The sequence below is a fragment of the Cricetulus griseus genome, assembly GCF_003668045.3.
Source record: "Cricetulus griseus strain 17A/GY chromosome 1 unlocalized genomic scaffold, alternate assembly CriGri-PICRH-1.0 chr1_0, whole genome shotgun sequence".
Lineage (NCBI taxonomy): Eukaryota > Metazoa > Chordata > Mammalia > Rodentia > Cricetidae > Cricetulus > Cricetulus griseus.
Window position 1 is genome coordinate 63,363,515 of NW_023276806.1, and position 25,020 is coordinate 63,388,534.

General features: G+C 42.7%; 2 protein-coding genes across 2 annotated transcripts; both read left to right on the forward strand.

Annotated features, from left to right (window-relative positions):
* The first annotated feature begins 6,251 nt into the window (after positions 1 to 6,251).
* On the forward strand, positions 6,252 to 6,866 carry Sprr4 (small proline rich protein 4). Its single transcript, XM_027392879.2, has one exon. It carries the CDS (start codon positions 6,264 to 6,266, stop codon positions 6,489 to 6,491), a length of 228 nt encoding a protein of 75 aa, XP_027248680.1. The 5' UTR covers positions 6,252 to 6,263; the 3' UTR covers positions 6,492 to 6,866.
* A 14,298-nt stretch (positions 6,867 to 21,164) lies between these two features.
* On the forward strand, positions 21,165 to 23,194 carry LOC100760951 (cornifin alpha). The gene is made up of 2 exons (XM_027393388.2): positions 21,165 to 21,321; positions 22,488 to 23,194. The coding sequence occupies exon 2, from the start codon at positions 22,507 to 22,509 to the stop codon at positions 22,894 to 22,896; it is 390 nt and encodes a 129-aa protein (XP_027249189.1). The 5' UTR covers positions 21,165 to 21,321; positions 22,488 to 22,506; the 3' UTR covers positions 22,897 to 23,194.
* The last annotated feature ends 1,826 nt before the right edge of the window (positions 23,195 to 25,020 follow it).

Below are 25,020 nucleotides of genomic sequence, written 5' to 3' on the forward strand. Positions count from 1 at the left end.
CTGAGTAAAAGGAGGAAAACATCATTTCTAAAGATTAGGAGAATGGGTTTGTAGAAAAAGTGGTATTTAAAATGTTTTCTAAGGGCTGAGGATATAATTCAGTAGTAGAGCATTTGCCTAGAATGGGCAAATCCTTGCATTTGATGCTCAGTACAAGGAAAGAACAGGAGAGGGGAAGGGAGGGAAGGAGAGGAGTGGGAAGGGAAGGTAGAGGGGTTAAAGGGGGGGGAGAAAAAAGAAAGGAAAAGAAAAGAGGAAGCTGAAGTAAGACTGTTCCTGGGGAGTGAATTTCTCTGACAAAGAAAGACAGGGCAGTCACAGACTGAAGGGTCCAGGCAAGAAGGTATGGGGCAGATCTTAGAAACACAACCCTCTTCTCCCACACAGGATGGTTACAGCTTGTTCAGAGTCTACAAATATGTTAAGAACTCTCCCTTATAAATCCTCACATACTGTTCACATTTTATACTCAACCAGAGATTATGACAGCCTGTAACTACACATCCATGCCTCAGAAGACAGCATTAGTTAAGGCTCTTTCTGACCATGAACTCATCCTTGGTTCCTTGAATTCACTTAATTAATCCTACTTAATCAAACACAGAGATCATGAATGCTCAAGGAGGGACCAGGGATAAATTCACAACACTTATATTGAAAAAAATGGGAGCACTGAGTCTTAGGAAAGTTAGAAAATGCCAAGATCTCACAGCCAATGAGGTCTGAGTAACAGGAAAGCCTCCCCTCTCTCTAACTCCAGGTGAGTTCCATCACAGGAAAGAGAGACAAGAGCCTCAGCTCCACTGGGCCTCCACCAAGCAGATGCACCAGAGACACCCCACCCTCTCCACAGTGTTCAGGCTCCCATGCCAGCCTTCTATGAGCCTTCTAATGGAAGCAGCCTCTAACAAAGCCCAAGGATTGCTTTTTCTCCCTGCTTTAAATAACTAATACTGCCTTGGGTCTTCTAGAAATATTTTACATGATGTGAGAGATGGAGAGAGGATAGGTCTTTGCCTTGTACTCTCTCTCTCTCTCTCTCTCTCTCTCTCTCTCTCTCTCTCTCTCTCTCTCTCTCTCTCTCTCTCTGCTCTTTTCCATCCCTTCACTTGGAGTACTTTTGAAGCATCCTACTTACAAACTTGTAAGTTAAAAGGTAGAAAAATTTCTCACATTCACAAAAAGTCAGAAGTTCTTACAAGTAGCATTCTCTGGTTTGTTGACAGATTAATTAGTGTAGGCAGAAACTGGAAACTCGAAACTAAACTTACACTGTTCTAGGATATGACTCTTGGTTACATGTCAACCAGAAATTAACATAAAGCAAATGTGACATGATTGTGACTGTAAAGATGAGCTGTCATTTGCTCAATTTTAAATGCTTACTACTGGAAAGACAGCTAAAATGCAGGAACTGTACCTCCTCCACCTGCCACTGTCATCTACCAAGCACAGCACTCCTCTCGAAAGAGTACTGTGTGCTCAGCTAGAGCAGGCCTTTTCTTTCTCTTGTCTTGTTTTGGGAAATAGCTTAATGAATGCATTCCAACTGCATCTTCTTTACCCAGAAGCCCTGAGTCAAAGTGGAGATGCGTCTGAATATGGGGTAAGATGGCCGGCATCTACTCTGTAAGGAGCCTCCCTTGCCAGTCTCTGTTTCCCAGTTGCCCCGTTGTTTACTTCTAGGGTGGGGCTGGAGTTTCTCAAGTTTTGACTCACCTTAAAAAATGAGTCTTACCTATATCCTCACCTCCCTGACAGAGTCATAAGCACACACCTGTCCTCAGGTACCTGTTCTCTAGAGCTCTTAGAAATAGAAGCTAGCATCCTAAGTTCGGTAATGTGTGGTACTTAGAAGATGAGAGAGCAGGTGTGAGACTCCGAATGGACCAGGTGACAGTCCCATGCTTAGGCTGGGCCAGTGGGAGTGGAACTGGGAGGAAGGGTTGATATTGCACACAGCTTCTCAGGGCTTGCCCTGCCTGGAAGGGTTTGATTACACGGGGTGATTTGAGGGGTGCCAGGAAGTCGCCCCTCCTCCTTTGAGAAAATAATCCACTGCCCCAGCAGGTTAGGGTGTTCAGAAACCAACCATGGTAGCTTTTGAAGACTTGGGTAGGCTCTTCTGGAGGGACTCAGGGTCCAGTCTCCAAGAGAAGAATTTTCTCATCTATGAAGTATATAACAAAGTTATCTTTCTTCAGACTCTGAACACTAGTTATAGAAGTGCTTTAGACTTAATGACTGATAAGATGCCCCTATACCTTTCAGTGCAGGGACGAGACTAGTTAGGATCTGTTTGAGGAAGGAGGGAGGACAAGCTTGGTGAGCAGAGCCCCTGAGTGCTAAAGAAGACACCAGGAGAGACTGGGGCAAGAAGAGGCAGGACCACCACAACTGCCTCCTCAATTTATCCTCAATGAACACAGCAGAGGCTGGGAAGGTTCCCGAGGCTCATTCACTTGATGGATGAAAACCTGTGATCCAACCCTGGCTCTCACACTAACCTTTGTGTGATCTTGGGCAGGGCATGTCCTCGTTCTAAGTCTCAGTTTCCCTCTCTGTAATATAGGGATAATCCAGCCAATAAGGAAGATGAATGCCAAGGATTAGAAAGGTATAGTGTATTAAGTGCACAAGAGGTGGACTGCGATTTAGATATTTTTTTGATCTAGCAGACATGTCCCTTTGAAATGATAACGTTTAGACCCCTGTCTCTCCTACATAGCCTCTGAGATGATGCTTGTGTTACAAGCCAAATTTCTATCACTAGTCGGAATTCTGTAAAATTTGAGTTTGTTTATTGATAAAGAAGTAAGTGGTGGGATGGGAAAAATAAGTCTACTCTAGAAAGTCCTGTGGGTGAATATGATGTAAGATGATAGAGACCATGTATATGTGCACATGCACACGTACACACACACACACACACACACACACACACACACACACACCATGGCTTGTAGGTACCAGGCTTGTGAGCATTTTTTGATCTGTGACCCTGCCAAATGCTTCCTGTTGTGTATTTCTCATAAAGAGTTTACATCAAGAAGAGCACAGAAGAGTGGGAAGGTAGACGGAGAGGCTGCAGGTGGGGAGCAGAGGAAGCTGGGGAGCAAGGTGAGGAGGCTGGAGATGGAATGCAGTATCTGGAATCCGGAACCCAGAATATCACATTCTTAACATTGATGGCTGGTGAGGAAAGGGTGAAGGCCTGGCCTACAGGGATGAATTAGAGGAAGGTTAACTTCAAAATTAAGTTGACCTACGAGCAGCATTTTGTTTGTATGTGACTCTAAGCTCAGAAAAGCTCATGAATCACGGTCGCCACCCAAGGACAATCATTTGTCTACTACGAAGATACTGGCTTATATGATGTAGTGGAAATAAACCCTGGACCAGGCCCCTACCTGGCTCTACTCCTGCTATCTGAGGTTGATGAGCAGATCATTTAACTTCTTTGGGACTGTTTCTTCAAACTGCAAAATCAGATTTTCATGATACAGCTGAATTTTTATGACGATTAAATGAAGCAAGAGGGGTTGGGAAGTACTTAAGAAAGTACTTGTGGTACTTCCTCATCTGGCAGCTTTTTACTTTGTCTGGGCAGTGTGGGAACACAAACAGACTTGTCTTCAGAAGGATCCCAAAACTTGGAATGGGTACCCGTGTGTATGTGTGGGTGGGGAAGGTTAACAGCTACAGAAATCCTGCTTTCCTCTGTCCCAGTCTAGGGGTCAAGTGGAGGACCAGCATTCATTTCTCCCATATGAAATGCTCCCTAAATAGGATTGCTGTCTTGAGCAATAAGAAATAGAGACTGTCCTGGTAAACCCATGATTAATATAAACATTTTCAGTTTATCTCACACAATATTGAAGACATCTTCTAGAAAGACTATCTTGAAATTGGAATTTATGTCATATTTTGTGTGGTGAGCCTACCACAAGAATCAAGTTCTACCCACTTATGTGGCCACTACTAATATCCACAAGAGTCACATCCAGACGGGTGGTAGGGAGGGAGTAGCAGCACCCTCAGCGTGGCTCTTATCATCTGCTACCTGTGTTCCAGGAGAGGGCTCAGAACTCAAACAAATGGCCTCTCTGGATAGGGGGAACACATGAACCTGAGATTGAGGAACAGAGGGGAATGGATGGCTCCTGTGTCCAGGCTTTCTCTTCCTCTTTAACAGATAAGAATCAAAGTTCTTTGAGTTGCTCAGATTTGAGTTCAAATCCCTTTCTGGCCACCTGATACTCAAATAATGTCTCTCAGCCTCATCTGCAAAATGATGACAATGTTATTTGTCTACAGCAAATATGGCATGAAATGAAATAATGACTGGGCAAGATGATTTTCCCCAAATGGCTGCATTGAATGGAAAAGCAGATATTCATTTATTGTCACAATTGCCCCAAATCATGTCTCCTCTCCCACTTCTTCATCAACATTTATTATACTATTCAGTCCATAAGCAACTTCTCACAGTTGTTATGCTTCTATGTATTAAATTCCCTGGCCTGGAGAGATGGATCAGTAGTTGAGAGTACAGATACTTCTTCAAGAGGACCCAGGTTCTGTTCCCAGCACCCATGTAGTGGCTCACAACTCTGTGACTCCAGTCTTAGGAGATCCATTGCCATGGTCACCAAACACACACATGGTGCCCAGACATACATTCAGGCAAACATGTGAAAATATGTTTTTTAATAAGTCTTGAATCCTTCAGTCTAAGTCAGCCACTTTAGTGGGTTAGGTCAGCTCAGCTATAGGGACCAAGAGTGTTGGAAATATCAGGTGGGTGTTTTTTTTTGTTTTTTGTTTGTTTGTTTGTTTTCTTATCAAAACAGGCCAGTAAAGCAGGTCCCTGTAGGAAGTGCAGGTGAGAGAAGTGGGTGAGGAATTGTCTGGGAGGTGATTATCAGGGCCACACCAAGGGCCTGGGGCAAGTTAGGGCCCCTTATAAGGGTTCCCAGAGTGGCTGCACATGGATCTTCTCTCAGCCTCCTCAACTGGGGTCCAGCTCACAGCCTCTGGTAAGTAGTAATGCCTCTGTTCTCCTGGGTTCTTTTCTTCTTGATCTGCCTTGAGCCGCTAGGCCAAGCTCCTCTCCTGTTCTTGGGTAACTAGAGAAGTGACTTAGCCTCATGACAATTAGGGAAAGGCCACAGTAATTATCACCTAAGACACTCTATCTTCTTTCTACGCCATTGATAGGTGTGACTTAATTACTGATTTGAGGCTTGTCCACTCAGCAAGAGGGATTTCTCTCATTGGAGTGGGTTCACTCAGAGCTGTGATGTTTCATAGTAACTCTGGCCTTCTCAAAAGTGAGTTCATGCTCTCATTTGTCAGTTGGACTCTGACAGCAAGCATAAATCTTTGCTCTCAGAATTATAGAAACTGGTGTGTTGATTGTCACGTTTCATACTATGACATCCCATATCTTATTCTTCCTATCCCATTGCTCTACTTTCCTGGAACTATACCTCCCATTTACAATTTATAAGGTGAGGAATACTGCGTGCAAAGAAAACCAGAGACAAAAAGCTTCAGAGAACTTCCAGACACATATCCATTAAGCGCACAGTAGTATATCTGGCCAGTCAGTGGCAGATTTGCATCTATAGCTCATGCCTGAGCTCTGGACTGGTGTGTTCTTTGAGCCAAGCTCCTTCCTGATAAAATGTGCATTGATTCATAGCATCCCTACTCTCCATGGAGGGCTGATACCTCTACCCTACATCCACGTCCTATGATTATCCTTAGCATACTAAAGTTGAGTGGAGAGTAGAACCCGGAGCTCCCTATTACATTCACCAGACCCATTGTTCACATGTCATGACAGTTCCTGGAAAAAGACACTGCTCTTCTCCTCTTCCTCACACAACTGCATCATCTAACTTCACCAATCAGCATTACCCAGACCCACACCTTGAATTCATAAAATGTCTGAGCTGCTTTTTAATCTTCTACTCAATACTCTGCCTTATTCTTGACTAAACTGATAAATAAATTATGTATTAAGTCCAGAGTCCATGGGAGATGAAAGAGAATAGGAACTCAGAGTAACACAGAGGGAAGGCAGTGAGAGGGGAATATCACACTAAAGGTGAGTGAGTAGTTCATTATCTGAGGCTGTTAATCATCTTTGACTATTGGTGGAAAATACTCCTTGAGGAGACAGATGGGAGGATACATACAGGACCCTTCTCACGGTGTCTTCATGGGTCTCCTCTAGACTCACCCATTCCTGAAGCATGCCATCCCATCAGCAACAGCAACAATGCACACCACCAGCCCAGCAGCAGCAAGTGAAGCAGCCCTGCCAGCCACCTCCTACCAAATGTCAAGAGGCATGTGTGCCCAAAAGCAAGGATCCATGTGCTCCTCAGGCTAAGAAACAATGCCCAGCAAAGAACACAGCTGACCCGGCTCAGCAGAAGTGTCCTTCTGCCCATCAAGACCCTAAGTGTAAACAGAAGTAAGGATGGACTGGCAACAATCACCTTTCCACCACCCAGGCTACTAGATGGAGTTTTGTCTTCCTCCTCCTCCTCCTCCTCCTCTTCCTACTGGCTTCTACCTATGTCCAATGAAGCAGCACTGTAAGATTCCTCATCAATCTCCTCATTATATGTGCTCTTTTTTCTCCAAGGCTTCCTTTATATCTTATCCTAATGGTTCCCAAGTAGAAATGAGAGAAAATTCAACCTCCCAGGCCTTTATATTGATCTTACTTACTTACAGCCTTATGTATTTTATATCACACTAGAACAGAGTGCCAGGCTTCTTCCAGGGCTCTACCCAGAGCTTATGCTTCATTCAGTTTCCCTTTATCCCTCTCTACACCTGTTGCCTATTTACCCCACTAATAAATATGTGCTTAATGTAATAATGTGTTTGTGTCCTGGTCTGCCAGACCCTTTCTGTGATCCACTCACTATTACATTTCAGGAGGTGAGTGTGTGAGTACAAGTCCATTGGAGTTTAGGAAGCCACTGTTTTGAGCACAGTTAATTTCTGACAGCTAGAGATGGAGGAAGGATAGATCCTAACCATCTAAGCTGAAAGAGTGAGGGAAATAAGCCCAGGGACTGGCCTCTTCTACTTCTGAGACATTTCCTTGACTAACTCCATCTAGGGAAGACCAAGGGGGAATGTAAACCTTTAGCTCTCCTTAGAAATTCGACACATCTGGTGAATGTAGGTTTTCATGCTTGGAAGTTGTCATTCTGCAAGGGCAGATGACTGGAAGTGCAACAAAGCATTGTGTAGACAGGTGCAAATGACTTTTACATGGATTTGTTTATTGTCTCTTCTTTTATTCTGTAACTCACCCCATAGACTGTCATGAACTAAATATGTCACATTGCCCCTGCTGGATCTCCAAACAATCCTGAGATAACCTATTCTGAGACTAAGTCTACTCTTGGAAGTCAGATATGGTTTCTTAGAGAGAGAGAGAGAGAGAGAGAGAGAGAGAGAGAGAGAGAGAGAGACTTGATGAGTTCATTTGAGTTCATATAACTTATGAAAGAGGTCCCACTTTTACAGCTGATGTCCTAAATTCTTTGCTTTTATGTAGGTTGCTTGTATTGAAAAGAAGCTGAATACCCCCAGATAGAAAAAGACACAGCCCTTGAAGAGCTGTACACTTCTCAAGGGATGTGCTCACATATGTGGAATTTGACCAATGCCAATAAAAAGCTACTTCTTCATTGAACATACTAGCTTGAAAATGAATTAATAAGCACCTCCTTCATTTCCCTTTAAAATCACTATCGAGGGCTGATATTTCCACATGAAATACTAAACATGGTAAGTACAGATATTAACCAGGAACCTAAAAGTACTGTAAAAACACAGCCTAAGAAATCTAGGATAGAATTTCTTAAGTCCAAGCTCCAAATCCTCCACACCCCCCAACATAGTCCCCTAACAAAGAGAAAGACTGGTCCTTCTTAACAGAACTTTGTGGCTTTGTGTCATTCAAGCCAGGGCAGGCTATGGGAAAATGGGTCTTTTTCCCATTTCTTATCTGTGTTCCATAGGTAGGCTCTGGCAAGCCCTTCCATAGACTGCAGGTCTCTGGGTCTGACAGAGTTTCAGTATCTTCAACTGTTTGACAGACAAAAACAATTGGATTTCTCTCACCTGTGTCTCAAGTTAACTTAGTGGGAGAAGAAGAGACTGATGCCCCTCCCGACACCAATGCCCAAGGAAAAAGTGTCATCTATCTGGCAATATGTGGGGATCTAATTACTTCATAACAAAATCATCTCATGTTAATCCATCTTTCCAAGGTTCGCAGAGCATATTGATCTGTTTCATGGAAGAGGTTGAAGAATATAAGGAGACATTAAGATTCATTGGATCAAGGGGAGAATATTCCACAAGATACAGCACCACACATTCCCCTAATGACCCAATGACCTTCGCCAGAAAATACATCCTACTTCTGAAAATATCTATCATCTCCCAATAATACCCTTGAATTCTAAATTAATCAATTGGTTGATTAGTTGGCCAGGTGACAGCTTTCAGGATCCAATCACCTCTCAATGGTTAGATTTCATTGGCCAGCAACTAAGCCTTTAAGACATTAAAGTATTTTGGAGGACATTTAATATCCAAAGCGTAACATTCTGTCCCCAGTTCTGAAAAGGCTTGTGTTCATCTTATAATACAAAATACATTCAGCACATCTCCAACCTCTGATAGTCACCAAGTCTCAACATTTATAGAATTTTTCAAATGAAAAAAAAAATCTCTGTAGAGACTCAAAGAAAAATTGTCTTTAAACCTTGGAAAATCAAAACCAGGTTCTGTGTTTTCAGTAAGCAACTACGGAGGGAAAATGTTCACACAGCAAAAGGGAGGAGCAGATCAAATGGGATGGAACCACAGAAGGCAAACATTGCATCTATAGCTCCATGTCCATCATCTATGATAGCAACACGAAATTAACACCTAAGATCTGGTGGTTGCCACCCACTTGTTTACACTTGTTTACTTGGCTTTCCTTGGTAAATGTTCTACGTTCTTCATAATACTATTTCCCTTGGCCCCACTTACAGCCCTGATTTCACCCACACAGTTGCAAACTTTATTTTCTCAAGGATTATTTGCAAGAAATTTGGCATTGCAATCTTTGCCTGGATCACTAAGCTCTTACATGAAACCTAAGTAGAAACATTCATGACCCCACAGCTTATGCCTACAGAGCCATCATCATCATGTGAACAATCATAATATCTGATAAAAACTTGAACATTGAGTGGGGCCCCAGGACCACGGTGACAGCAGTCTTGGACTGCTTGAGTGAATTCTGAGGAAACAGCTTCCTAGTTGGCCTTGTGTGAGAAGCATACAATTCAGTTTTGAAGTTTCTGTGATTTTGTTGTTTTTCTTGGCTCATGCTATTTCTTCTGTCTGAATATAATCATTTAGCAATTTTCTGTTAGAGATCCCTTTGACCTTGAAAACTTAGTTAAAATATTTCATGAAACCCTACTTAATACTTTTGAAAAAAATCAATAGTTTCACAAACTCTCATAATACTTTAATAAGCAGTTTTAAATGAAATATAATGTTTCATTATTTTTATTATTTTTATTTTATGTGTATGGGTGTTTGTCTGCATGTGTACCTATGTATTGCTTGTGTATAATGCCTACAGAGATCCAAAGAGGGCATCAGAAACACTGAAACTCCAGTTACAGATGGTTTTGAGCTGCCATATGGGTTCTGGGAACTAAGTATACAATTATATACTTAATTACCTTGTTAAATTATGAGCCCATGAAGCATAAGGCTCCTATTGATCTCATTGTCCCCAAATGCAAAAATGATAGGCTATTCAAAAGTATAGAACTTCTCCTGAGTGCAATGGAATAGCTTACCATCAAACCAGGGAATTGTGTGTGGGGACTGCACATATGGAGATAATTTAAATTATCAGCACTCATCTGATCCTTGAAGAGTCCTGGGAGAGGGAATCACAGAAAGATGAGACAAAATACTTGTTTATCATGGCAGGACTTGTGAGTTGTGAGTGTGAGCACAAGGAAAACTCTGGGCTTTCCACAGTGGAGAACTTTGGCTGAGGACAAAGAAACAAAAAGTGTTTTGGATGCTTTGGGGATGTGGCCCTGAAAACAAGTGTGATGGGGAATGTACTGTGTATGTTTATCTTATTGATTGTTAAATAAAATACTGTTTGGCCAATGAGACAGCAAGTTAGACAGGACTAGGAGTCAAAGAGGATTCTGGGAAATGTAGTAGAGAATTGGTGATCCAGTCAGGAAGTGACATATCAAGGAGACTCATATTTAAGTGAAGGAGAAACAGGAAGTGTCCATTTTCCCCTTGCTCCTCCAGCAGCACAATGTGATCCACCGGCAAAGAGGGATGCCAATAAGGCGTCCGATAAGATAAGTCTTATAAAATATATAGATTTGTGATAATTAAGACTGAGCTAACAGATGAGAAGTCCTAGTCATTGGCAAAACAGCATTTATACCTAATAGAAGTCTCTCTGTGTATTAATTTGGGCCCTAACTCTGGTGGGCAGCTGGCATAAAGCACACACGTGGTGGTGGGGCTCAGTGGCTTTTGGTGGAAAGATTTACCATAACACAAATGGCTGCTTTTTTTCACTTAACAAATTTAGTGACTTTTGACATTAATCATATCTGGATACAAAATAACTAAACAGAAAGTCTCTTGATGAAGAGTGGATCTGAGAGTAAATGAGTTATGGGAGGAAAGAAGCTGGAAACCTGTATGGAAGTGGGAGAGGGAGGAATAGAGACAGGAGAATATACAAGCTGTTGACAACCAAATGGTGGTATTGCTGGGGAGAGTCCTGACTGGCAGTCCTGGTGTGATAGTACTTCTTGAGATCCTAGAAAATTCATCAGTCATATAGATAGAGGTTACATGAATGCATACATTCTTAAAAATAAAAGAAACTGTACTTAAGATTTAGTTAGTTTTGTATTCACTTGTTTAACACAAATAAAAGTAAAGATACCATTAAATGATATCAACAAGCTTAGTTGTCGTGACCCAGGATGTCTCAGCCTTAGTCCATGAGGTTCTACCTGAGTGGGGGTGTGTGGACCTGGAAGCTCCGAGCAACCCAACGGTGATAAAGACCAAACACAGGCATCTTGTCATCTTCAGAGAGCTCTCAGTTCCATCTTGTAGAACTAGAGTCATTTCTTTATTAGCCATCTTTTCTGGTGTTTCTTAACCATCCTGCCAATACCATCAGGGAACCATCTTTCTTTTTGTTCCCTCTCTGCTCTCTGGTCACTCGCCCCTAACTCCTAACCTTCTGTCCTCACAAGTTACTCACACAACTCTGCCCTCCCTGCCCAGGTGAGGGCCTATTCAGATGCTTAGGTGCATAGAGATGCAAATAAGAAGCATATTACCCTGAGGCCATGGTAAACAATAGTAGCCTTACTGGCATTAACAATACAATAGTGGGCCTGAGCTTTCTGGTGCCTCTGTTTACAGGAGCTAGAGACTGGGCCCCAAAATATTCCATAACAGAAATATGCGGCCCCCCACACTTAGTAAGTTGGATGAAGGATACTGATATTCATAATAAAAATATAACTAAGAAATGAAGATTCATGTCATGCCTGCACACTGGAAGATTTCTAGCATGTGTCTAATTTCATCCTTAACTTGACTACGCTATGAAAATTAGAATGAAATGGTGTTGGAACAACACTATTTGAAATACTGGCTTTCAAAAGGCAGATGGCACCAGATGTTGGCAAGGCTGTATGCAACTAGGAACTCTAATAAACTACTATGGAAGGATAAACTCTTTAGACACAATAAAGTGAACATGTGTGGCTGCTAACACATCTATATTTGTAGTAGCATTCATTCTTTTTTGTACTTTTCTTCATCCTTTAATCAAGACATACTTTTGTTTCTTCTTCCTTTATTCAAGAAATACTTTCTGACATTCAAACACCTTTCTCCGTTGTAGTTTCTACCTTCTTGGTATCCACTGGATTCTGATTCACCCTGTGAAGCACATCCACTACCCATAACTCATGATTCCTAAGCCACAGCATCCAGGAAGCCTTACTACTTCATTTTATTCTCTTCTAATATCCCTAGAACCTGTAAATGGAATTGCCAGTTTTATGGTAGAATCTTCCTCAGAGCCCAAATGTGGGAGGAAGTAAAAGACTGGTCATTCCTGTTTACTTTATAGTCCATGCCAAGTGGAAAACAGAAATGACAGAAATGGTCACCTCTTCTCTTCTCTTCTCTTCTCTTCTCTTCTCTTCTCTTCTCTTCTCTTCTCTCCTTTTCCTCTCTCCTCTTGCCTCTCTCCCCTCCCCATCTCCTCCCCACTCCTATCCCCCCTTCCTCCCTCCCTTCCTCTGTTCTTTTGTTCCCCCCTTATCCTCCTCTCCTCCTCTCTCTCCTTTATCTTACACCATTTCCTCTTGTAGTAGCATTTATTCTAATAACCTCATTTGAAAATGCCCCAAATTTCTATTGGCAAAGGTGTGGCCGAATTAATCATAATGTAATTCCATAATGTATACCACAAAACAGTGAGATTGGAAAAACTACAGAACAAGAATGAATCTCACAATCTTGAGAGGAAGTAGACATTGAAAGCACACCCTCTAGGACTGCAAAGTCACTGGAAAATTGACTTCAGAAGTGTCTGGTACCATTTTTTTCTGAGAGCTAAACACATGTCGTCTTGTAAAAAGTAATTATCTGTGTACATTTCCTTATATAACATTTCTGAGTTTTCAAAAATTGTATACAATTCAAATTGATCAAGAAACATCTGTATGCCACTTAAAACATTTTCCTTGTTATTCCTGTGTAGAGTTCACCAGTTCCCACCTCCATTATACCTACAAATGCCATTCACACAGCAGTAAAACTAGCATTTCTGTTTTCCGGAGTGATGCCATTGCCAGTGCTGGCCACCAAATTCTTCTCCTATTGTCCCTCCTTACCATTCCATATGCCCAGAAAATCCACTCCACCCCGGGACCAAAACAAAGCCCCACCTTACCCATCTGTCATAAACCTGACATTCTCAAATTCCCTGCCACCTCCTCTTTTGTACAGGAACCCCTTGGCTGCCTGTTTCTAAGACTTGGAGGTTCTGGACTGAGACACAGGAGACTCTGTGTTCTGGTTCTGGCTCTGCTCTTAACTAGGTCTCTATGGCTTTGGGCAGCAATCTTTACTGTAGTCCATAAAGCTATAGAATAAGAGGTTGTGTTGGATGCTTTCTCCCTTCTTTAAACTTAGGTGGATCCTTGAATTCTTTGGGGCTTTGCATTTTTGTGGATCCTGTCCTCTCCTCCACCCTCTCCGCTCCACTGGGGTGTAGCTGGTAGTTTCCAAATGAACAGTGTACAATGTTTGGGGCAAAAGTGAAGCACAGAAATGGTAAATAAATGAGAATATGGATGAAGCCCAGATCCTATGAGGAATTCCAGACTAAGCTTTAGGAGGCTTTAATAAAAATGCTTTGACTTATATAAACAAGGAGAGTGGGGAAGGATGTGAAGGTGAATTCCTCTGCTACAGGAACAATTAAGAGTCAATAGACACAGAAAGAGTTCTCTGCCCTCTCCTTGTTGATCTAAAAGCAGTTCTTAAATTATCCTTCTGAGATGGCACAAATTCCCATTCTTCTGGTAAGGTCACTGATTGTTGGGGACAGAGAGGAGAGATGACATATGCTCCCCTCCCCTTTCCACCATGTTAGTTCTTTAAACTCAACCATCTATCAAAGGATTTTACTTTCCTTTTGGTTTTGCTCCTATTTAAAAACAGATTTATTGAAATATGACTCATGTACATTACCCATTCAGAGTATAAAATATGTGTATCTAAGTGTATGCAGGGTTGCACAGCCATCGCCATAATGTTTTAGAACATTTCATCACATAAACATGATCCCATGCACATTAATAGTCTGATGGGGAATGATCTTCTGTATATATGTTTGTCTTATTGGTTGATGAATAAAACACTGATTGGCCAGGCAGGATGATATGCAGGACTAGGAGACAAGGAGGATTCTTGGAAGTGTAGGCAGAAAGGAGTTGTCATATGATCCCAGGAAGTGACACAGCTGGGCAGAAACTGCCACTATCTAACCATAGAGGTCTGGAGGTCTGTACAGACAGTTAGGAAGTGACGTAGCTGGGCAGAATCAGTATATAAACAGGACAAACAGGAAATCACACTCTTCTCTTCTCTGCAGAGACACTGAGCAGTCACAATGTAGAAGGCAAAAGAGTTGCAGGTCCGGCATTCCCTGGTAAGCCAAGACCATGTGGAAATACATAGATTAGTAGTTATGGGTTGATAATTAAAACAGAGCTAGCCAATAAGTATCCCTAGTCACCGGTCAGTATATTTATAATGATATAAGTCTTATGTTTTCATTTGGGGCTGACGAAGCTCTGGGACCAGGCTGGCTGGAAGAATTTATGTTACAGCATTCATTGCTCATTTTCGTCCCTCATCACATTTCTCCTTGTCTCTAACCACAAGCAGTTATCCACTTTCAATATCTTCATATTGGCGTGTTATTTCCACATATTTAAAATTACTTTCCTGCTTAAACACAAATACACATTCCCCAGTATCTCCCAGTCTGCCTTCCCCAGTAGCCGTACAGATCTACAATGTTATCATGGTTATATTCCCTGTTCCTGAACTCAACCCTTTTAGGTTCCACGTGAGGCAATGTGGTGTTTTTCTGTGCCTGATTAATCTACATGATGTCTTCCCTGTTTGTTACAATAAATCTTTCCACCGCCACGTGTGTGCTTTATGACAGATGCCCACCTGAGATAGGGCCCAAATTAATACACAGAGAGACTTGTATTAGGTTCAAAGCTGCTTGGCCAATGACTAGGATTCTCATTTCTTAGTTCCGTCTTATTTATCATAAATCTATATATTTTATAAGACTTATCTTATCGGATGCCTTATTGGTGTCCCTCCTTGCTGGTGAATCACATTGCACTGCTGGAGGAAGAACAGAGGGGAAAAGGGGACACTTTCTGTTTCCTTTGGAAAATGGCAAATGGTCATTTAGCACAGCAGAGAGTCTCTGTATCATGGACATGATAGTGTCTTGAAAGGTGACATGGGATCATCTCCTGGCCCTAGGCTACTGGAACTAGCCCCAAACCTGCTAAACCAGCCTGAGCCTGTCCTTTGATGATTCCCTGGAGGGAGAGTAAGGAACATGGGTGTGTGGAAGTACTTAGCCTTCCTTATGGAACTTAATTGTGTCACAAGGCTCCCAGTGTCCTTAGGCCAAACACCCACACTCAAAAGCACCTAGACTCATCAACATCTTCCCAGGTACCCAAACCTCCTTCCACTTGGAGTACTTCCCAGGACAGAGATTCTCCTACTGAATTCAGATACTAGAAGTTGATTCTTCCTTTGGCATAGTGATTTTCCAAGACTGGAGAAAACAACAATGAAGCTCAGATATGTACATTTATAAAGACACCAGATGATATCAATGGTAATCAAGAGGGAAAATCCATTGCACTTACACTCTGGTGTTGACTAAACCGTCTGACCCTAAAAATCATTCAAGGCACATCTTAGAAACATAAGTCCACAGGCCCTTCTCTTAGCTAATCCTCTCATTAGGATTAATAGTAATTCCAAGTTAGAAAATATTAATTCTTGAAAATAAGATTGTATCCTTAACAACATTCTGAGATTCTTCCTCTTAGGCCAATTTGGGAAATTCTTTTTCTGTAATGTGATTTAGATCCAGGAAGTGTATAGAAAGTTGTCTATTTCTTCAACAGATTTCACCAAGCCAGACCACACTTGCCAGTTGACTGTCATTTGGCAACTATGTGTTCAATGAATGAGTGACTGCTTCAAAAATGAAGAAAATGAAAGAATTTTCTGAGTCACTAGAAATGAGTTTCTAATAATAGCTGTGGTTCAAACCCTGAAAAAAATGCACTTGCTATCCTCCCTCCATTGCTGTGTGCTAGTCACCAGAGAGTTGCTTTGCATATGTAATCTCATGTAATAACAGTTCTGAAGGCAAATATTATCATTCCTAAGGCATAGGTAAGATAAACAGAATCTCAGGGGCCTTGGCCTCACAGTGTTGCATTTGCATCTTTTCTGTCACCTGATTGCTCCCAACTTCTCAAGAGACTGTGTCTCAGTTTCCATGCCAGCTTCTTACACTGCTGTTGTGGGGATCAGGGCTAAGATAATGGTAACAGTTGCCATTCAGAAACTCTCTGGCGTCACAAACATAGCTAGTAACACACAGATTCTGGATTTTAAACGTGTTCTACAGAGGGTGTCCTGTACTCTGTGGGAACTTGATGAGCAAGCACAACTGCACAAATAAGAAAGGGGAACAGCAACCATACAAATGACATGGAGCCCTCATGGTTACTTAATGACAGATACTCACTGTAGAAAACTTTTAGCCTTAAGTTTGTCCTTCATCATCCCATGGGGTAATGAAGGCTACGAGGGAGAGGGCATCAGCCTGAACCATCTCAGCTTCCAATGTTCTGTGTAGTTCTCTATATCTTTTGATCATCCATACACAGAGGATCCCATCTCTGATCAGTGGAGATGTGTGATCAGGTCATGACCTGGTCATAGCATCTTCTAAGAGTGACTTTCCATAGGACTACATACACATAGTTATCAAGGAACTGTAACACAGTACAGCTCATCTTTATGAACTCCTGGAAAGTTGGTGATTTGCCTGTCTCTGTTTCTTTAACCAGGGCATGCTCAGGTCATGGAATGATTAACATGGACTTTAGCCTATTCTTACAAAGCAAAGATTATATAGCCATTGCCACTACCTAACAACTTGAGATAGAGTTGAAAAAAAGTAAACTGGAAAGTTGGACAAAAATAAGTAAGAGAGCTAACACAATCACAGAAGTCAAGAAAATTAGAAGAAAGATGGCTGTCTGAAGGAGGAGGGAGTATTGTCAACAGGAGGATGTGTTGGAAGTATCTGAAGCATCATTTCATTTCATCTTTGTAACAATTCCATGAGTAAAGTAAATTTCATTTCAAGATATTAACGAATATTAACGAAGAGAAAGGTGAGGTAACTGTCCAGGGTAGCCCAACTAATAAAGGCATTAAGGGCTGGACCAGAAGTTAACTAAGTCTGCTTTTCTCTTACACCACCCTCAAGCAAGAAAAATTAGGTTGAAATTTCTATTCAGTTCCTCAAGGATGGAAAATGAAAGGAAGATTTAAAATTGGTCTGTCCCCAGGGAAACAGTAAAGAGGAAAGAAAATCCAGAATCCCAGGTACTAGCCAAATTATCTGAGAAACAAGCTGTGGATCCTGAAATGTGTCCCTGTCTCACTTTGCTCTTCCCCTGTCCAGGATTAGGGGTTGTGTAGTAACTCCTTAGTGTTGAGTTCATGTGCTGGCTCCCTTGCCCAAGATTGCAACCCTATCTTCTCCTGCCTGTTTGGGCCAAGTGCTCAGGAGAATCCAATGCCTGGAGGAGCTGGTGTTTCTTGGTTCTGCTGCTTTATTTCAAACGAAGACTCAAGATTCCATAGCAAAGGTTTTAAAAATTCCTGACAGCCTCACTTGAAAAGCCAGCACTCTGGTTTCCCTTCTTCTTCCTGGCAATCAAAGAGCAGTCCAAGGTTATATTCTTTAAGACTCGGTGTTTCTGTGTTAATGTACTTTAAGTGCACAGACTCACAGAAAAAGGATGGGAATTTCAACTGCACATGACCTTCTTCATACAATTCTGATGACAACTCCTGCCCCCCACCCCGAGAGGTGAAGTAGAGGGAGTAACTAACTGAACCTGGAACTCTGGGGAAGGCCTGACCACCATGTAGTCAATCCGCATTGCTTTGTGAATGAGGGGCAGCCCAGGGGTACCCTCCTGTCCTATTCAGTGGCCAATCAAGCATCTGGGATGAAAAAGGCTGGCTTTTATCCTGGAGAGACAGCAGGCCTCTGGAGCCAGTGGGAGAGCCCAGGTAAGACTGGAAATCCTGTGTGATATTTTCATCTTCCACAGCTGGCCAGTTTCCCATCTCTTTGTACAACAGTTTAAGAGGTTGTACTCAAGTTGGCCCTGGTGGTAGAGAAACTAAGAACACTGAGGGGGAGAAAACTTTCTCATCCACTAAATAGGATTCAGATATACAAATAGGATGACCAGTACAAGTGTCAAGAGCAAATGCCAGTGCCTGGAGATAGTCTGCCTTGAAGTGAAGGCAACACAGACTGAGCAGGGAAGAAGAGTCTACCTGAGGGTAGGTACCCAGTGAGAAGGGTACCCAGTGAGAAAGGTACCCATTGATAATGGTACCTGTGAGAAAGGTACCCAGTGAGAAAGGCCCCTTTGTATCCATGGAGTTCAGGGAAGTTCTCCAACTCTGTGGCACCAGGGGACAGAGAAGATGAAAGTAGGCTTCTCTAGAAGTTATCAGTGTGTTTCATTCTGGAGTTTCTGACATTGGGGAAGGGAACTTGGGGAGAAACAGACCTAAGCCCAACTAGAGCTGACTGAGGTGAAGAAAGAAGCTTAGGATTCAGATGTGGTGATGGCTCTGCCACCAGCCCAGAGAAAGGTGGGTAATAACACTAGGTAACAATGGCATAGAGGGAAGGGGAAGGCAACAGAAACATCATATGTGCTTTGCTGAGTCTCCATAACCTCTCCTCAGACCATCCTGAAAGGTCCATCCCAGGGGGATGCTCTCTTATAAGGGACTTCCTAGACATTGCTGAAGAAGGCTTAGAGATGGAGCAAGGGCTCAGGGTTAAGAGCACTTGCTATTCTTACAGAGGACCTGGGTTTGGTTCCTAGCACCTACATGGTACCTCACAACCTCATTCCCATTTCAAGGGACCTAACACACTCTTCTGACCTCTGTGGCCATCAAGCACACACACAGTGCATGCACGCGTGTACATGTGTGTGCGCTAACACACACACACACACACACACGCTAACAAAACACTCATATGCATAAGATAAATAAAACTGAAAAAGAATTTAAAGAAGTCTTCAAACTCTATTTAGAAAAAATGCCGTTCCTTCTTCCCTTTCTTTTTTTTCTTTCTTTTTTCCTTCCTTCCTTCCTTCCCTCCTTCCTTCCTTCCTTGTTCATTCATTCATGTTTCAATTCTACAATTGCCAATTACTGAGCAGATATGATACCAAGTAACAAGTTTCCATGAATGAGAGCCAGTGGCTATTGGGACAGAGTAGAAGGATGATCTTGACTTGAGTTCACAAGAGGTGATCTAGCTGTGCAGCTGGCAAAGTGCTTCAAAAACATTAAGGTGTGTGTTTGTAAAGGGGAGGAAAGAAAGGTGTGGGATGAAGAAGAGGTGCCATCTACACATGAGTTTTAAGGTAATTTAGATGTTCCAAATGCCACACCCTTTAACAGATAGTGTTTGGAATGTGGTTTTGAATCAGTGACATCAGTCTCATGTTATGTTGCTCAGAAAAATTTGCTAGTGCCAGGGCTAAGGGAATGTTTCTTCATATGCCCGCAAAACGCACAGTCCTCTTGACAGGGAGTATCCCCCAAAAGTGATCATCTTGAAAGAAACATACTCTGTGGCATATGTTCAAATGTGTCTCACCCTAGCCATGCCATTATGCTATCTTAGAACCTCCTCCAGAGTCAAATCTACTGAATTGAAAAATAGTCTTTTTAGGGGCTGGAGAGATGACTCAATGATTAAGAACACTTGCTGTTCTTGCAGAAGACCTGGGTTCAGTTTCCAGCTCCCATGTGGTTACTCATAACTATTTCTAACTCAAGTTCCATTGAATCTGCCACCTTCTTCTGACCTCCGTGGTCCCAGTATACAATTCATAAACATACATACATGCCATACATGCAAGCAAAACACTCAAACAGATCAAATAAATAAACCTGAAACTGTTGTTTTCAAGGACTAGAGTATTTTCCTGCCTTCTTTGCACCAGTACCCCTGAGTGCTCTCAAGGGCCAGTTCTGTGCCTATTCAAACCAATGTTCCCATGGTGATATGTTCTTCTTCTTCATGTAACAAATATTGATAGAGTGTCCTATCTGTCCAAGGAGCTCTCTGCAGATGAAGTCACTTTCCATGGTAGATGTGGAACCCCTCTGGGGGAGACACTGCACCAATTTCAACCATTGTGGTTGCTGGCTTAAGAAAGTCTCTGGTCCCCACTTCACAGGCTGAGCTATTTGAGTATCTTGTTTCTCCCTCTTCTAATTCATGGCACTCCTACCTCTTGCAGATCTAGAAAAATCTATGGTTTATCCCCAGAGCCTTGCAAATATCTAGCGGCCATATTCTTACTTCACTGGTTCATCTTGGTGACAGTTGAGGGCTCACCACAAAGCAGGATTCTTTCTAGCTCTTCACAGAGCTATTCAAATCTCCAATCTTGGCCCTAAGATGAAGGTGGTTACAAAAGGCTTCCAGGTTTTCAAGAATGGGGAAGAAGTCGGCTGGGCTAGAAAAGCGGAAACAGCCACAGCCAACTGGTTGGGTGGAGTGGGAAGAAAGGCTGCCCTGGAAAGCTGATCAGCTTTAGCAGTTGAAAATTTCAGAAACAGGCTGTGGGGAAAGGGGGGAAGAAGGTGTGGTGAGGAAGCAAAGCAGGTTTTCCCAGGTTAGGGACCGGCCAGAAAGGGGTGGGGTTGGGGGATGAAAAGCAAATAAGTTTTAATGTGTACATTTCCATGGAGGTGAGAGAAGGTATAAGAAATTCACAGAAGTTTTGAACCATCCACACAGTTTGCAGAGTCTATAATTGATTACTTCTGTATTTCCAGCACCCACCCTTCACTAAGAGACAGCAAACGCCCACCCTCCTTCTCTTTCCTCTTCCCTTTACTGTTGTCATGCACACACTACTCTGCCTTCTTAAGGAAGACAGCAGGTGCCAGGACCACCTCAGTCCTCCTCCAGGCCAGCTCATTAACCCTCTCCAAACACAAGCATGACACCTGGGCCTGAGGAGGAGGGTGACAGGGAACCCAGGTGACATCATTGTCAGACTGTCAGTGTCATTATGTCAGCTGGGTGGTTTCCATCACAAAAGCTGAGTCAGAGGGTGAACTAGAGGAGGAGGGTGAGTCATGGGCAACTGGTAAGAAATGAAAACAGAGCGGCTGGGGCAAGTCTGTTTCCTGGAGATGCCCTTCTTATAAAAGCCCAGCTGGCCATTGCCTTCACACAGTATCCCACTAACAGAGAGTCTGCTCATCTCTGCACATAAGGTAAGTCTCTGCTTGCAATGGATTTGAAATTCTTGCCTGGTTTTCACTATGGGAAACTATACAAAGCTAATGTCTGTGACAGAGTTGATGTGGAGTGTTATCTAGAGCTAGAGAACACTAGAATGGCTTGATTAAACTGTATCACAGTTTGGACCTGAAGGGAGATGGTTCAGTGGACCACCTTGGTAGACAGCCATGGAATCAGAGATCAGGGCAGGGGAAGGAAGAATCCGCTCAGATGTTCACCTAAGATCACAGTAAGACACAGGCTAAGGTTTAGGCCCAGAGAGCTTTCAGAGCTACTTGCAGTTCTCACTGGTAGGAACCTCAGTATAGAAATTTAATTCATTAAGTGGATATGCCAAGCATTTTTTCAGGTCAATTTGGAGCTTACCAAACTTCTAGTTTGGCAGAGAAGGTGACACACAAGAAATTGAGATGCCATGCATAGACAGCACTAGAGCAACAAGTCATGGTGGGAAGCAGATGCACTTGAGGATGTGTGGCCAATGGCAGTCCCTGAGTGATAGCATAGAACATGAACTGTGGTGGGAGAGCATTTGGTAAGCAGAGATGGAAATGGGAAAATCCATAGGAAACTGTGAGAGCATAGACTAGAAAAGGCAAAACCACACAGGTGTGGATTAATAAACAGCCACCCTGCAAGTCATACTGTGCTTCAGTTCACAAAGAAGTTGGTATATTGATTGCTGCCCTTGGGCAGCACTGATCTCCAGATTTTTCTGGTGTGTGGACTCACAGCATCTCAGAAGCCAGGTTTTTGAGACATTTTTGTTGCTTTCTCTTTTATTATTAATGTTTTTGGTTAGCATAAAGGCATAGGTTTTAGCGTGAGATTTTCATACGCATATGTCATTCTACATGGCTCTTTTCACTCCTGTCTCAGAGCATCTTCAATTATGCATATCACATGACCAGGGAGAATGAGAGTAAGGAAGAAATCCGATAAAATGGACCAGAGTAAACTACCCTTTGGCTCATTCTCTTGAAAAGGTCCAGAAATTAAGACATATGTTTCACTTTCAAGTGTAAAAGTCATCATGGAGAGAGGCTCTTTCTTCTACAGGGACCTGAAATGAAATTTACTTAACATTAAAGTTACCTTTTCGTTCAATGAATCACTAAGTTGGCTTTTCTGTTTCCAGGACCAAGTGCTATCTAAACATGAGTTCCCACCAGCAGAAGCAGCCCTGCACTGCACCCCCTCAGCTGCAACAGCATCAGGTGAAACAGCCTTGCCAGCCACCACCCCAGGAACCCTGTGGCCCCAAAACCAAGGATCCCTGCAACCCCAAGGTTCCTGAGCCCTGCCAGCCTAAGGTGCCTGAGCCCTGCCAGCCTAAGGTGCCTGAGCCCTGCCAGCCTAAGGTGCCTGAGCCCTGCCAGCCTAAGGTGCCAGAGCCCTGCCAGCCTAAGGTGCCAGAGCCCTGCCAGCCTAAGGTGCCTGAGCCCTGCCACCCCAAGGCACCTGAGCCTTGCCACCCAGTTGTTCCTGAGCCATGCCCCTCAAATGTCACTCCGGAGCCATGCCAGCAGAAGACAAAACAGAAGTAATGTCATCCGAAGCCATGCCTTGAAGACCTGATCCCTGGATGCCAAGGCCCCTTTACATTCTGTTTGTTCATCCAATTGCCCTGTGCTTCACATGCTGTGACCTTAGGTCTTAATCCCTCCCTCTTTGCACCACCTAAAAAGATGTCTCTCCCATTCATTCTCGGGGCTTCCTGAGTCTCTCAACATGGCCCAAAGTCTTGGTTAATCTTCCCATGGTTTAGGATCATCTGAAGTGGGATAGGGAGTGAGACAAGTGAATTTTAAATGTTCTTCTCCAATTAAATACCTTTTAACTCCATACCTGACTGTCTGTGTGTCAATGGGTTATTGAACTGGCATTGTTTTCTCAGTATGAAGCAGGAAGTAGTACAACAAAAGCTGGTCAGGTGGTCTATAGCTAAAAGATGCCCAATTTTGTGATTGTGTGTGTGTGTGTGTGTGTGTGTGTGTGTGTGTGTGTGTGTGTGTGTGTTCATGTTACACATAGAGAACACATTCGTATCAGACTATTCAAGGACACTCAGTGTCTATTACTTTGGGAGGCCACAGCGGTGGCAGGGGTTTCTCTTCCACTGAGTGGGTTACATTCAAGGGTGAGTGGTGCCTGCCCCACCTCATCAATGACTCTGAAGTCTTTGTCCTAAAAGTGTCCTTATTCTGTTGAGTTGCCCCTCTTAACACTATTTCAAAGAAGCAGTGCCTGTGTGTTTCAACATGCTTATTTGTTATTTATCCATCTCTCCTCTCTGATATCCACAACACATACTGCCAAACACTGAAACACATTCCCACCTCAAACATATCTACCAAATACACACAAAGGAAGAATTCTTTTTTTTCTTTTTTTTTTTTTTTTTGGTTTTTTTCTCTGTGGCTTTGGAGGCTGTCCTGGAACTAGCTCTTGTAGACCAGGCTGGTCTCGAACTCACAGAGACCTACCTGCCTCTGCCTCTGCCTCTGCCTCTGCCTCTGCCTCTGCCTCCTGAGTGCTGGGACTAAAGGTGTGCACCACCAACACCCTGCCAAAGGAAGAATTCTTAACACAGAAATTGAGACACATGATTAGATCTCCAAAATCATGCAACATACACTCTGGCTGCATTACCTCAGTCAGTCCTCTTTAAGTTCCACTGTGTGTCCGCTGAAAATGGTGCTTGCCCTGAGAAGAGCCTAAGAAAAATGGCTCTTCCCATGCAAACATCCTTTCCACTGCCCCTTCTGTCTTTCGCCCTCTTCCATGCCCCCTCTCTCTTTCTCACACTGATACACATTATCACTGTATGTTTTACTTCCCTAAATAAAACTTAAGAGAAAATGCATCAAAAGAAAGGGGGAGGAAAAGTGTAAGCAGATTTCACAAGACAGATTAGTGCAGATAAGACAAAAGCATAAAGTTGAGTGTGAACAGGTTAGTATAACATAAAATACTGGAGTAGGGGAGTGTTGGAAAGCATCTAATTATATTTCAGTTACCTGGCATGGGGTTATGATTTCCAAAGGTCACCAAGAAATCTCAAATGGCTCTTGTCTATGGTTTACCCTATTGCCCCTCCTTCCGCTTTTCCCTGATGATCAGAAAGTCTGGAATCATAAAACTGACTTCGGAAGGCAAGGGGGATTTTCAGAAGGGCTGCAGTGATCCCTGTAATATGTGTAACAGGAGGCAGGTAGTGGTATACATGTGCTCCAAAATTTGGGAAATGCTCAGGAATACTTGGGAAAGAAAAGACAAAATCCAATTGCCAAGAAGTTGCAAGTTGGGCAGCTGGTAAAATGGCAGAAAGAATGACATAACTTGGATCCATAAGGTGTACTCACATGTGAGATGACCTCAAATTATGGCTTGTTGCCATGATGGAAAAGGTCATTAATGTTTCCAAGAACAGTCATAGTTAAATGGGCAGGTTTTTATTTTTGTTTTGTACACAGATGTCACGGTAGTTTATATGATCTTGATACTGTCCTTGAATTATGACCTTGATGTATGAGTGTTAGACACTAGCTTTCAGAGCCATAAGTCAAAGGGACTGAGAGTTGAACAAAATCAATCAAATTCTTTAAACTTTGGGAGACTAAGGCAGGAGGATTACAAAGGGTTATAAATTTATTCAGGCCAGCCTCAAA